At 46.1% G+C, this 14,427-nt stretch overlaps 6 protein-coding genes and 1 non-coding gene across 7 annotated transcripts; 4 read left to right on the top strand and 3 right to left on the bottom strand.

Annotated features, from left to right (window-relative positions):
• Window positions 1-151: 151 nt before the first annotated feature.
• F9C07_2248621 (cytochrome protein) lies at window positions 152-2,292 on the top strand (the record flags this gene model as incomplete). The annotated part of the gene is made up of 8 exons (XM_041289072.2): window positions 152-179; window positions 215-265; window positions 297-509; window positions 584-1,449; window positions 1,510-1,535; window positions 1,599-1,683; window positions 1,740-1,903; window positions 1,954-2,292. 8 exons carry the CDS (start codon window positions 152-154, stop codon window positions 2,111-2,113), a joined length of 1,593 nt encoding a protein of 530 aa, XP_041141744.2. The 3' UTR covers window positions 2,114-2,292.
• A 331-nt stretch (window positions 2,293-2,623) lies between these two features.
• F9C07_t73 lies at window positions 2,624-2,712 on the top strand. The gene has a single exon. It is a non-coding gene; the product is annotated as a tRNA-Asp (tRNA).
• A 268-nt stretch (window positions 2,713-2,980) lies between these two features.
• On the bottom strand, window positions 2,981-3,358 carry F9C07_2101058 (uncharacterized protein; the record flags this gene model as incomplete). The annotated part of the gene is made up of 1 exon (XM_071508921.1): window positions 2,981-3,358. One exon carries the CDS (start codon window positions 3,356-3,358, stop codon window positions 2,981-2,983), a length of 378 nt encoding a protein of 125 aa, XP_071365407.1.
• Window positions 3,359-4,253: 895 nt separating this feature from the next.
• F9C07_2058617 (cytochrome protein) lies at window positions 4,254-6,154 on the top strand (the record flags this gene model as incomplete). Its single annotated transcript, XM_071508615.1, has 7 exons — window positions 4,254-4,452; window positions 4,509-4,641; window positions 4,703-4,894; window positions 4,942-5,093; window positions 5,145-5,398; window positions 5,441-5,712; window positions 5,776-6,154. The coding sequence occupies 7 exons, from the start codon at window positions 4,254-4,256 to the stop codon at window positions 6,152-6,154; spliced, it is 1,581 nt and encodes a 526-aa protein (XP_071365406.1).
• Window positions 6,155-7,403: 1,249 nt separating this feature from the next.
• Window positions 7,404-7,781, bottom strand: F9C07_95 (uncharacterized protein; the record flags this gene model as incomplete). The annotated part of the gene is made up of 2 exons (XM_071511910.1): window positions 7,404-7,447; window positions 7,520-7,781. The coding sequence occupies 2 exons, from the start codon at window positions 7,779-7,781 to the stop codon at window positions 7,404-7,406; spliced, it is 306 nt and encodes a 101-aa protein (XP_071365405.1).
• A 3,104-nt stretch (window positions 7,782-10,885) lies between these two features.
• On the bottom strand, window positions 10,886-11,292 carry F9C07_94 (uncharacterized protein; the record flags this gene model as incomplete). The annotated part of the gene is made up of 2 exons (XM_071511899.1): window positions 10,886-11,099; window positions 11,150-11,292. 2 exons carry the CDS (start codon window positions 11,290-11,292, stop codon window positions 10,886-10,888), a joined length of 357 nt encoding a protein of 118 aa, XP_071365404.1.
• Window positions 11,293-13,504: 2,212 nt separating this feature from the next.
• F9C07_93 (uncharacterized protein) lies at window positions 13,505-14,425 on the top strand (the record flags this gene model as incomplete). The annotated part of the gene is made up of 2 exons (XM_071511887.1): window positions 13,505-13,601; window positions 14,310-14,425. 2 exons carry the CDS (start codon window positions 13,505-13,507, stop codon window positions 14,423-14,425), a joined length of 213 nt encoding a protein of 70 aa, XP_071365403.1.
• Between the last annotated feature and the right edge of the window lie 2 nt (window positions 14,426-14,427).

Genomic DNA, 14,427 nt, shown 5'->3' with positions numbered 1-14,427 from the left:
GAGCCAAGAGCTACTGCCAACGGCAAGATTTTCAATAAACGGAGTGTCCTCCGAGGGATCGGCTGCTCCGACAGGACAGCCATTTCTTAGACTGTGGAGATACCTGCAGTACCGTTTTAATATGGGGGCGGGGGTGAAATACTAACGGTCGATGGTGCATCCTTCGGTATTGGTGGAAGGTAAAGAAGAGAGAACTGCGTAAATAACATCGTAGCCCTGGTCATGTTTCGCCCGATCGCCCAATTTTTGCTTTTTCCCCCTTTTTGTCCTTCGCGCTGACGTTGTGCGAGATCGAGGCATGTTTCAGTTCCTTTTTCAACCCTGGATCATCGCCTTAGCAGGGGCAGGCTATCTGATTTCTCTGGCTGTGTATCGATTATGGCTGTCCCCATTGGCCAAGTTCCCCGGCCCTAAGTTGGCTGCGCTTACATTATGGTATGAACTGTACTACGATATTTACTGCGAGGGCCAGTATACATTCCAAATCATTCGGATGCATGAAAAATATGGTACATACTACACGTAACAAGCCATTGGTATGGCAAAATATAGTGACACAATGCTAATTGTACCTTAATCCCAGGTCCCATCGTGCGTATCAGTCCCTGGGAACTCCATATCAGTGACCCCGATTATTATGAAGTATTATATTCTCGAGACAGTCCGCGAAATAAATATGAGTATTACACACGGCAATTCGGGCTTACCAAGACGGCAATGGCGACAGTGGACCATTATCATCACCGCCTCCTGCGCTCCAACATGAACCCTTACTTTGCGATGACACGGATACGAAAGCTCGAACCTCTCATCCAGGGTTTGGTCGACAAGCTGTACGACCGTCTGAGGGAATTCAAGGGAACAGGAACCCCAGTCGCGCTTCAATATCCGTTTACCTGTTTCGCAACTGATGTTGTGACCGATTACACTATGGGTGCTGGGTTCCACTACCTCGATGAGCCGGACTTTGTTCCGCGATGGAGCAGGACACTGAGTGGAGTTGCGAAGTCGGGCGTCTATATCAAACCTTTCCCCTGGCTTATTAAAGTATTTAATGCGCTACCCGAAAGTTGGCTATCCTGGTTAAATCCCGAGATGGACTTGACATTCCATTTCCAACGTCGCTGCCGTGAGGTCATAGCGTCGATCATGGAGGAGCAAAACGCCAACGGATATGACAAAGTTAAGAGTCAATTCAGTCATCCCACTTTCTTTCACGACGTTCTCAATAGCAATCTTCCGCCGGAGGAGAAATCTCCGGAGCGCTTGTGGCAGGAAGTTCAGGTAGTGGTCGGTGCAGGAGCTGAGACTACAGGCAAAGCTTTGACTTGGACGATGTTCTACCTGCTTCACAGTCCAGACAAGTTGCAGAAATTGAGAGAGGAGCTCAACCAGCTGGATCCTGATCGGACGGCTACTCTGTTAGATTTCGAGAAAATGCCTTACCTGGTATGTCCTGGTAAAAGTATCTATGTTGAGTATTCATTCCACTAACTGTCTGACACTTAGACATCAGTCATCCTTGAAGGATTAAGGTACGACCCTTCTGTGACCACAATTATTAGAAATATCTGGCGTTTACTAATAACTCGATCCAGACTTTCGTACGGCCTCAGCACTCGATTGCAAAGAGTTGCACCCGATAGAGCCCTGCAGTTCAGGGAATGGTCTATACCCGCCGGGGTAAGTCTAAATATCTCTATCTTAACATGCTGAACAATTGTATACTTACCAAGCAGACTCCCGTTGGAATGTCGAGCACGTTGATGCATCATGATGAGCGCATATTCCCCGACTCACATAAGTTCATTCCCGAGCGTTGGCTAGACCTAGAACAGCGCAAGCATTTAGAAAAGTATATGGTGGCGTTCACCAAAGGGTCAAGACAATGCATTGGCATGAAGTATGCTTCCTTTTACCCACTGTCAATCCTCCACACTAATTCTTGGACAGTCTCGCGCGGTCCGAAATTCTCCTCGCCCTTCCCAAGGTCCTCCGAGAATTAGATTTCGAGTTGTATGAAACTACACTTGAGGACGTGACACTTGCACATGATATGTTCCTGCCTTTCCCGAAGATGGATAGCAAGGGCGTGCGGGTCTTAATAAAATAGTAGATCTATAAAGAACCTTTGAAAAGATGTATATATCATGTACACTCATGTCGACAACTCAAAGTTAGGGCGCGGATCGGTATTAGGTGATAGCGATCATAATCAATTGAAACCTATTTTGACAATGATGCTTTTCTTTGGTGATTTGACAAGAATCGAACAGACCCGTGAACTTATCATTCATTCATTATTGTGGGTTTTTAACCTTGAAATTTTAGGCAAATGTTGTTCCCTGACGAATATATATATCCAATGAATATGAAGTTTAGAAGAAAAAGTTCAACTGTAAGACTTAATCCTATAGCTTGGTAGGATTTATTTACTTGTAGGCCCTATTAGTCTTGAGTAATGTCCGAGCGATCACTTGTGCAGGCCTAAAGGCATTGAAGTGAGAAAGTTGTTCCCTAAGACACTTGCTAAAATGGACCGGGATGGTAAAGCCATTTCTAGTCCCTCTAGGTACTAATAACTTGGGCTATGTACCTAAAAAGTAAAGCTTTTCACAACAAGTCCTCGATGGTCTAACGGTCATGATTTCCGCTTGTCATCTCATACGAGAACAAGCGCGGGAGACCTGGGTTCGACTCCCAGTCGGGGAGATTCATTTTTCTTTTTTCCTCCGTACTTTTTTTCACCAATCGCTTTTCTCTTATGGCACTCTTTTTCTCCCTCACTTTCATTTTTATTTTTATTGTCCACTAATCTGTTGCCGGTAACATTGTGCTAATCCGTGGGCTTGATAGGTAGTTAAATTACTGCTGACGTTGGCCGATTTGAATTGTTTGAGTAGGGATCCCATTCGGCGGTAACTACGGAGGAGCGATAGTCATTCTAATCATTTTGATACAGTTCTACACTCCCTGCACCTTATTGCTGTCTTATATTACAGAGCAGTTGAGAGCTGGCACCACTGTCTTCCTTGTTTTGCCAAAGGAGAGCCTTGAGATTAGCCAGCCAGGATAGGTGATAGTGGGTAGATCCAGGGCAACGCATTTGCATTGTAGCGCGATACCATGAGTTACCACTGCTATCTATGCAGGTACTAGTCGTCTCTCCTGTCGAGCCTGTCCAGGAATAGGATACCGGTGTGTACCATAAGGACAAGACCACGGCGTTGGGCATTCTGAAGTGATCTAAGAAAGTCGCAGGTTGACCATGATCCAAGCTATCCCTCAATGACCCGGCCAGAGCAAGAGCCACATTGATGTGGCTTTCTCCCGGGATGCCACTTGAGGATAGCATCATGTTGGGAAATGCTAGCTAGTATGTTGTTTATCTAAGGTAGAGGAAGAGAAAAGGAGAGGTATAGGATGACATGAATGAACGGCTACAAGAATGTCGCGCAGGTCTTCCAGGCCAGAGTTAGCGGGTAATCTTCTCTTAAGCCTCTACTAATCTTTTCGATCCTACTTGCTAGAGTAGACCATCGATGACACAACTCTTGAGAAATTGGACCAGCTTTGTCCGAGACGAGTTGTGGCCACGAACGAACGGTTGTTGTGAAATGGGAAGACACCGTTGGTGGTAAGCCTCAAGGAAGGGAACGTGGGTGAGCAAACGTAATACTTCTTGCTCTTATTAGAGTTTCGACACTGTCAACAGAAACCGGTATACAACTTTGTTTTCCAAGGAGAGGAAGTTGCTGGACGTGCGACTTCCAATACCTCCCCTAAGGCTGAAACTAAACCAAATAGGGTGCGTATATCCGAAACCACTAGTTTCTGTGATGGGGCCTGTTGCATCAAGACCATCCCTACAAGAACTTCTGCGTATCTCTTCAACTTATCCCCTCTTTTGCTCTTTGGGAGTTGCCAGCCGAGGCTTTAAGTGCGGAGCCAAGTGCTAGCTACTTCCCTTTGTGTCCATACTTTAACTCTAAAAACAATCGGCAGACCAATCATGAAAATATCGAAGAATGGTAGTGACCAAATTATAGAGCTAACATACCGACTAGATTAATTATCTCGCCACTACTGTGCTGACAGTAAGTTCAGCATGCACGTAGGGTGGCGTTTGTTCTCGTGCATAAGAGCCACGCCGCCCCGCCGTTGATCTGGACTTGATCCTTGCACTGTATAGTACTTCCTTCATTCCTTCTATTCTTTGTTGTCTGTACTTCTAGTAGATGATGGCTGTCACAATGCCTCTACCAACGTTAGGCAGTGTCCTTCTGGGGCTGGCCTTTCTGTATTTTGTAAAGATAATGCTACTTCGAAAGAAGACGCTTGCACCACTTCCTCCAGGCCCGAAGCCGAAGCCGATAATTGGAAACCTGCGGGATCTGCCGCGACCTGGACAGCAGGAGTGGACTCACTGGTTGAAGTTCAAGGAGCTCTACGGTATGTTATCATTGTTTCATACGACAGGGGCGCAATCTGATAAATGTTTTCGCCAGGCCCAATCAGTTCTGTGTCAATGTTTGGCCAAACAATCGTCATCCTTAATGACCACCAGGCGGCATTTGACCTCATGGAAAAGCGCTCCGTTATATACTCATCTCGACCTAGATTGGTCTTTGCCGCGGAAATGTGAGTATACACCAAGTTACGGATAGTCCACATAGACTATACACATAGTAACACAAGGCAGAGTGGGTTGGGAAGATGTCGTAACCCTGCAGGGATACACCAATCGATTCCGCTCTTATCGTAAAGCGATGCATCGCGTTCTGGGTACTAAGGAGCTAATGTCACGCTTCAACCCACTGCAGGACGTTGAAGTGCGGCGATTCCTCTTGCGGATTTTGCAGAAGCCAGATGAATTGATTCAGCATATTAAAACGTAAGTCTATGAGCCTAATCGATGGTGGTGTATCTGATTCGGAATAGGGAGGTAGGGGCTGTGATTCTAAAGATTGCATATGGCTATAATATCGAGCCTCATGGCCGCGATCCCCTCATTGACTTGGTAAACGAATCAATGGAGAACTTCTCAGCTGTGGTGAAACCCGGGACCTGGCTGGTAGACGTCATTCCCCTTTGTAGGGCAACTTAGCTTTTCAGACCAACTGCCCAGAAGTTAACGAACACAGTGAAATACCTTCCAACCTGGTTCCCAGGTGCCGGATTCAAGCGGACAGGCTACGAGTGGAGAAAGACATTGCTCGCAACCATTGAGAAGCCATATCAACTTGTGAAGCAGCATATGCGTCAAGGGTCGTACCCGCCCTCGTACCTGGCCCGTCTCCTTGAACAAATCGATGGAGAACCAACTGCTGAAGAAGAGCTTGTGAGTAAATGGACGGCCGGAGCACTTTATGCAGGAGGAGCAGATACTGTAACACCAGTCGAACCTCTCACAAGATGCGTACTGGCTAACATGCTCTAGACTGCATCGTCGTTATCGAGTTTCTTCCTAGCAATGGCATTATACCCCGAAGTCCAGCGCAAAGCCCAAAAGGAGATCGATCGTGTCGTCGGCCCGAACAAGCTTCCTACATTTGAAGATCGTGACACCCTCCCATATATTGATGCCATGGTCAAGGAAACCCTTAGATGGCACCCAGTTGGCCCGATGGGCGTTGCGCACTTGGTCACAGAGGATGATATTTACGAAGGCTATCTCATTCCCAAGGGCGCATTAATCCTGCCAAACATCTGGTACGTTGAGCTTTACCCGTACGCTGAGTTTCACATACTGTAATACATATCTAACCATTTTAGGGGCTTCACCCATGACCCCAAGATCTATCGCGATCCTGAGACATTCAGACCTGAGCGTTTCCTGGGCGACAATCCCGAGCTTGATCCGCATACTCTTGCGTTCGGCTTTGGCAGACGTATCTGCCCTGGCCGACTACTAGCCGACGCAACCATCTTCCTGACCATCGTGCAGTCCCTGACAGTGTTTAATTTCTCCAAGCCCGAGGGGGAAGGCGATCTAAAGGCTGAGTTTCTCCCGGGCGTTATCAGCCACCCGGCGCCATATCGTCTCGAAATCACACCGCGGAGCGCTGCCCACGAAGCATTGATCCGTTCAGTGGAAGTGGAGCACCCGTGGGAAGAGAGTCACGCGAAAGAGCTCGAGAAGGTGGAGTGTTAATGGTTAGACAATGTACTTTTTGAATGGTCTCTGTATAGGTTCGATGAGTCACCTAGCGCGGCTCATAATTATCGGTAAAGCTCCAGGCAATGGGCAAGATCATAGACCTGCCAAAGCTTTAATAAAGCTGTCGAACTACACCGACATTTCAAAAACAACCAAACTCACATTTATCAGTCTCATCAACTCACCGTTGGGCGTGGAACATGGATTGGCCCTTGACCATATGGAGTTCCTATTGATTGCGACGGACTATTTCTGCGGCGAAACTCATAGTGTCTCTGGATATAGATATAGAGAGAGAGGTGTTAAAATAAAGCATAGGCGCGCACTGCAGTGATATCTAAGAACAGCTTCCCTCCGCCTTTTACTTCGCACTTATAAAAGTCTATGACCCAATCTCAGAAACAACCCCATAGTATATCAATCGTTATAGTTACAACCATAGAAGGATAATGTAGTGTGAGATTGGACCAGTAGATCTAAAATATCCTGGGATATCTCTCTTCGGGCAAGGCTGTAAAGAGATAGAGCAATGGTGATTCCGTTTCCTCTACATCGTTGCCATTGCCCAAGCAATACCACCATACTTCAAATAGTCTTGCCTATAACCGTTCTGCGTGATCCAAATAAAGGTCCGTTTGACTGCGAAGTGCACATGGCTCTAAAAGAACCTAAGAAAGAATTTGATCCACGGGGCGACTGCACCTCCGCAGAAGCTACCATCCAGTTCACAAGAGCCCAGATTCGCTGGGATTAGTCTGAATCCCACCGGAATGTTATCAAAGAGTACTGTAGTGTGTTAGTAACCAATTGAGATTTACCTCATTAAATAGGGGATTCCTTACCCTGCTATTCTCGTACAGGTGAACAAAGTCCCACTGATATCCATCAGTGAGGATGCCAAAAACCGTAATATTTGATTTTTGCGCCCTACGTCGCGCGAGTTGAACACTGCCTAACTTACATTTGGATATATACAGGTCGATGAGATGGAAAATTTGTCAAGGAAGTTGAGAGCGTTGACGACGTGTGGTGTTATGAGACTCAAGCCGAGAAGAAAAGAACCCTTTGAAGATTTGGTCTAGTCATTCGTGACTAAATTGGCTCATCATATTCGTTGTATATGATGGTTATGCATCCTCTATTGCCCAGAGAACCCCAAGCGGAGGACATCCTTAAACAACTGCGCAACAATACTCTGCACTTCTGACGGTATTTCAAGACTATAGTTTAATTCTTCATCTTCCTAAGCGAAGTACATATTCTCGAAATCCTTGAGAGGCCACTGAGCTGCAAGTCGCAAAGTAAAAAAACTACAAATTAGGGAAGAGAATAGCTGCTAGGCAGGAGTGAGATTCATACGCTGCAGTGCTCTGGTGGCTGCAAGCCGTAAGTGGCTTATCTCCAAATATACCATGTCATTAGGAGGTCCATTGCGTGTCGGGTCTGGCAGGAGATCAGGGCCGAACACTTCTCGGCGGTTAAGTTCAAGTCGTTGCGGATTGCTCCACAGCTTCGACACGGTCGATATTTTCGGGATACCCCCCTGAAACTGGTCAGACGAGCAGCAGTTGCTTCTTGGGCCAGCTGGGCCCCTATTGCAACCGTCGTTTCCTGGTGCCATCTTTGTCTCTTGCGCCGGAATTGGACATGGCGGATAATTGGTGGACCCCATTGGCTCTACATAGATGGGTTTGTGCGAAGTTGACACAGCGGCAGTCATAACAAATCCAGGAGTATTTGATGAGGTCCTGGATGGAACAATCAGGTTGATCACAAGAACTGTTAAACGGGATATCCGTATTCGTTCGGTGTTGTTTGGAGCATTATCCACCACGCCCGGGTGACGGAGATCATGCTTGCGGAGGAGGTTGACAAGTACTTTTCAATGAGAAGGCATGATGATGAACGAATTCACCAGGGAACAGAGGGGAAGGAAAGAAGATGTCTGTAGTGGTGCCCATATGCCAATCTGGAAGGGTAAGAGGACACCGCCATCATCATTATCAGAATCCTCATGGGATAATAAGTGCTCAGTCTCAATTGATGGTATTGGTACTTGTGGAGCCTATAATGAGCTGATCGTATGCGATCAAGGATATATCAAGATTGCTTTAATCTTCGTTTCTTCTGGGTAGATGTGCTTTTGGGACGAGGACTGAGTCGAAACTAGATTTGAATATGCCGGATTAGAGAAGATGTAGTTCTTTAAAGGATAATGTCTAGGACGCGACATTGTGGCAATTCGAAAAGAATTTTCTTGGATAGACTCCAGACAGAGCATATAGATGCTAAAATGTAAACAAAATTGGAATTATAAATCCCTAAATCTGAAGACACCTGAAATGAATAAGCTGAATATGGAGACTCAGGGCCTGATTCTCCTTGAGTAACTCCGTGACGCACCATAACTTCTATCGTTTGTATTGTGCGTTCTGATTGTCCATCCGTCTGTGGGAATCGAACATTCGCTCGACAACACGGTAATATCGTGGGCCGACGTGATAAACCCTAGGCTTTGGTATGATTGGGCTCGATGCGATACTAACTAAATAGAAATGAGAATCGAGCCCCAAATCCCTGTATTTTGAATCGGGTGCTCATTGTCAAAAGGCACAGCTGTTACAAGTAGTTGGTCTCAGGTGGGTAGTGGCCAGGGAGGGCCTATGTCAATCTCTCGAAGTATTTGATGTTCAAGGGAGATGTCTGGCAAGCCATAGGATTGATCTTTGTCTGATGTAGCTATGGCTTCTGCGACCTGAAACATAAGAAGCTGAGCTTCGATAGAGGCTTCATTTTCCTTCTCATGATTATCCTGAGCCCAGAGGTAATGAACCGTCTGCCAACGAACGTGGCACACCCGATAACACACAGGGTCGGTCTGAAATGTGTGATATATTGGGCGATTAGGCAGGGGTGCTATAATTGATTTTATCATCAAAAACTATTTGCGTAGAAGGATATTGACAACATGGAAATTTGCGCCAGCTGGATAGCTAACGCGCAGTGCGCTTCTTCTGGTATTGAAGGTTGGCCTTGCGCGGTTCAGACATAATCGAAGCGTACCTTTCGGAGTTCAGCATTTCGTATATTGAGCCGAGAGTACGGCAGAAGGGGGAACAGCGATCACAAAATAATGGAGGAACCGGAGTAAGCTCAATGTTGCCATGTATTGCACAAGGTCACAGAGTCGATTGCATCAAAATGAATCCTGTGGTCCATTTTCTTTGGCCCGGTCTGTGTACTGATCTGTCGCCTTCGACGTCTTCCATAATGGCCTTTATAGCTGACCGACGTACTGCGGTAGACGAGTGATGCTGGGTAATAGTAGACTTCTGTCGGTTTATAGATACTGCGTGGACGCATTGGCAACAAGAGTTTGTACAATGTCGTCGTCGTCGATATTAAACGCAAATCCCCTTTCCCCATGGATGGGGTTCTCCCAAATAAACTCCAAGCTCCAGGTCGCCGTTTCGCGGCCTCTGTAGAACGAGCACAAGGCTATCTGCCGATAGTCCATGTGAAATATCCAAGAGATTTGCCAACATCCTGAGACTGAGGTATCTGAAAGAGCCCGACTTGACACCTACTACCGCAGTCCTGCAATCGTGCATCCAGCACATTTAAGGGCAACAGGTTGCGCTATATTATATCCAATATCATCGCTAAGTTTAGCAATTGACTTTCAGTCCCATGTATGGACGCATTGCGAAACACGGCACGAGATTGTATTTTGCCCAATATTCGGAAGGGGTTCCGACACCTCCGACAGTTCCGAGCCGCTTGTGCGTCTTATAATAGAGGAGAATTACATATCTGCACTTGCTCTAGCTTGGCTATTGTCACTTCAGTGTGTAGGGAGTCTCAAAGGAGGGCCAATGAGGCTGGTAGATTAGTGTCGTCGGCGAAATTACGGGTCAAAACTTGGTATAGCCGTTCTATTCAGGTGTCTTGCCGTGGGCTCGTTTGCTAACAAAGGGTGGTTCATCTGTTTGCGCTTGTAGAAATCTAACGTTCTAATAATTGAAGAAATGACAGGAGAGATAGTTGGTAAAAGAAAGATTGAAATACCGGCAGAGCGACTCAAGTCAGGGTCCTGCTCAAAGAAAGCAAATGGCAATCATTAGCATTTTGTATTCGCAGACAACAGTGAATCAGGCATTTATCTGGGAGAAGCTGTGCATTTGTTATATTCCTCGCTACTGATTGAATGGAAATGTAAGATTAACTAGCCATGTTAGTAGAATGAATTTATGGGAGACAATCTCTATGAAACCTTTCTAGGTTCGAAGTGAATAAATCACGCAGAAAATTACAACTAGGACTGTAATCGGAAGCCTTGTGCCTGATTGCCCATTAGAGACACCCAACCTGTGTAAAGGGCTTATAATAAGGGATTTACTTTGTAGAAAACAAGGAGTTCTATGCCATGATAACTTGATATCCGATAATTACTGCTTGCACACTAAAATTCGACCGGTGCCCTGCGCCATACAAAGCATGCCATAACAGCTTATGAACCAGCATAAAGCATTCCACCTCGAAATCGCGCTATATTTGGGTTGCATCTCTCAACTCTCCAATCAAGTATCCCTGATTCAACAGTGTGGTACCGGCACTTCTTGAATTTTACCCATCCAGGTGCCCCCAGACAACTGTACCAGCTATTGCGGGAATGCTTCAAAGTCAACAAGATAATGTCAAGCTCATGAAGGTCGTATCCAATCATCAAATCTTTTCACCTCTTCTCGCAGTCTGCGGGCCTCGTGAGGGGTGCGCAAGTTGCGTTCGTGCATATGCAATAGCAACCAGAACGATAAAAATCAACAGCAAGATGACAGTCGGTGAATTTGAACTCTCCCTGGGAGAAGATCCAAGTTCCTTCTCTGTAGGCGAAAACTGGATTTGAGGTTCGGCGTAGGGAATACGAGGCCTGTCGGTCCTGTGGCTACTATTAGCATTAACTACCTGAGAAACTCAGTTCAGACTAACTTGGGTGTGTGAAAAGGGGGGTATTTCCCAGAACGACTGCCATGATGAGGACCGTATTGTGGACTTGGTTGAAGTTCAGCGTCTGGATTGTGATCCTGAAGCCAGCGCTCGTAGTCGGTATTTGGTCTTCCTGTAGCCGGCATTTTTGGGATTTGATCAAGGGGTAACCATCAGAAGACTGAGATGGTATTATAGACGTTCATACACAAAGTAAAACAAGCGAGTCAGAAGTGGAAGTAATAGTATGCACACAAAGAGGAGACCCTTCGAAATATGGCTGCCTGCCCTGACTGTTGTGAGCTTATTTAACATAAACTGGAGACCAAGCTTCGGTCAAAAATAGCTTAGCCTCCGAACCTAAACAGACCTTATCTAGGCAGATGATCGTAGTGTGTTTCGGACAAGACTCGGTTGGACTCAAACCACTCTGTGGTCCCATGGGATGACTTTTCATGGTAGCCTCCCCGGACTCACCAGCTCTGGATACAACTTATAGAAATAGCTCTCTGAATGTACCTCTTACAATGAACAAGTGGCTATTCAAACATTCAGCATCAAAGCATCCCCCACAAATAGGCAGAACAATTCGGTCCATCGATTAAAGTTACATCCGTGGGTTGCCTTGGCCTCTCCACTATGGACGTAACTAGGCCATCACACGAACATTACCTAATTATTATTGGTCAAGCCTGTCTTACGTATGGTCTATGCCTATCACTACACCCTACTCGGTAGGTTCAGGGTCCTGCTAGGAATGCCAGCGACGTATTGGACCGTTTGGACGTATTATCCCGTGTTGTCGCTTGGGTGTACGAGCCAAGACTTTCTCGAAGAAAACCAAACGTCAGCTCTGAGCTAAAATAAGGGTCCATGTCTTAAAATCTTTGAGCGAAAATGGTTCCGTCCAATGGAACCGAGAGTGACTGCTAGCGCTTTTGCCCGTTCTCCACGGAAATAGGCCAATCAAATAAATTTGCTTTGGTCACCTAAATCATATCCAGGTGGAGATACACTGTCGAAGCCGGTTATGGGGTGACAACAAGGGAAATAAGTAGGTGTCTTGGGGACTCTTTGCGTAACATCACAGTGAAGTAATTTTTCGGAATCTTAAAGATTGTTCATTTGGTGCCTTGAAGTGGCTGTAAGACTTCCAATGACGTGAAGAGGCACATACACTGAAGCAGTATGGTACATACAAACTGATGGAAAATTGAAAAATAGGAGATGTGTCACTGTGTAGGCCACACCAAAAGCTCGCCAAGGAACAAGAGAGGAGAGGGCAAGCGGGGAATTATAACGAACGCTCTAGGCACATTAGGCTGTTTCAAGAGGTCTGACTGGGGAAGACCCTCTGCGTGGAGAATGACGCCGGCATACGTCCAATCAATTTATTCAAGAGGAGATTATGTTCTAGGTCACCTGGTATGAGATCTTCGCAGGTACGATATGAATCGTTCCATTTGTGCCTAGCGAAGAAAAACCATCTAGAATGCTGATACATTCATTATTGGGACCCGGGGAAGAGTACTTCGGTGCCCTGTTGACTGAGACATGCTAGGGCTGTAGGGTCATGTGCCATGCTGGAGCACATTAGAATATCAAAATTTCTCCTTGCTATCAAGAAAGTAACTCAGTATCGTACCGTCTTGCTTAAGAAGGCTCCAGTAATTTCAACCGTATCGATGAAAGAAAACCAAGTACTCAATATCAGGTTTGGACCATTGATACATAGGAATATTACTGAACATTGAGCACACTGGTATACATTAGTCTTTTTCTACTTGATCGTGAAGATAAGATCTAGGATCGAGATATAGTCTAGGTTAAGAGAGTGGCAAACGAGCAGAACTATCTCCTGATCGGGCTGGTTAGACCTGGGTATTCACAACATCAGACACTTAAGGATCAAGTGGAGCCCGGAGCGCAAAGCTGTGTGTGACACAAATGGGGGGCATTGATTGAATCTCATGATGGTAGAGGAATACTGGAGGTGAGATATCTGGATCTGTACATGCACTCGTACCCACAAGCCATGAACCCAGTTTCTCCCAGAAATCTTGGAGATTAATGTTTCGATATCTGCCATAGTACTGCACCTTTTGGCACCCCCCTTAGAAGCATGAGTATAAATATATACAATGGCACCCACGGAAATCGCACACATCGAGTAACTAGAGAAAATGCAAATCCTCTTCCATAGAGTATTGATCTCGAGGATGTGGGGTTGGGGCTCTTCTGAATTTTGATACCGCCGAAGGTTAAAAATAATTGATGAGTCTGGCCATTTGTCGCTGGCGACCGCGTGCCTCATACGTGCCTTCAATCGATCTCGACAAAAACGCCCTGTGTCCAAACATGCCGCTTCGGTCCCATGCCCCTGAAGGCAATACTCGTCCAGCGGGAGCAGGGATCGTCAGTGCTTGTTGGCCCTGCAATGGTGCCATGATAAAGGGTAAGGTATACCCACGGAGTGTCGATAACGCAGTGATGTTAATTATCCTGTGAAATGGAAGCTTCCAGGTATATATATCAGCGCGGGAGGTTGCTGTGTTTGTACCCCTAGATGCTGGTTCTGTTGAAGTCACTTGAAGCGGTTTAAGATATGATATTATGTTTGGGATCTATGTGGATCATACCAAACCATAAAGCAGAGCCCTCTAATAAGATACTTGCTGATTTCTGCCTAGGAATCATCAGCCCACATGTATACAATGTTATGATCTTAGCTACTGAAGACTCCGTAGTACATCTGATTAAACCAGGGTGAAGCTTTGGTACGCTCCGGAGTTACGGAATATTTACTTTCAGTCTTAAGCTTTGTTGGGTTTCGGCCCCACGGGCCCACGCTTCAGAAAAACTCCATCATCACCTTCTCAAGCATTCAGTTTGCTACATCGTGATACCAGCCTAAACATACGCTGTGGTCCAGTCATGCACACTGACTGTAAAATACTGCCGTGATTGGTAGAAGTGCCTATTTAGGCCAGTGGGTGACCTTATGTTGCGGCTCAGCCAGCGAGCATTTGCTGGTGTAGCCGCCTGATAGTAGCGTCTGCTCCAATGTGAGAGAATGAATTTTGACCTCCTCAAGCCGCTAGATCCACTGCTACCATATAAGCTTTCTCTCTCTCCTCTTTTTATATTCTACGTGTGTCTATAGAGTCACAAGCAGCAAAGACTGCTAAGCGAGCTGCCGCCATTGCCAAGATAGACTTCTTCCCGCCCCACCAGTCGGCAGTTATTTTCCAGTTACGTAGTCGTAATTTCCCCACCTAATT

This window comes from Aspergillus flavus, chromosome 1 (genome assembly GCF_009017415.1).
Source record: "Aspergillus flavus chromosome 1, complete sequence".
NCBI lineage: Eukaryota > Fungi > Ascomycota > Eurotiomycetes > Eurotiales > Aspergillaceae > Aspergillus > Aspergillus flavus.
The sequence above is the reverse complement of the archived record's forward strand: the minus strand, read 5'-3'. Positions and strand labels throughout refer to the sequence as shown.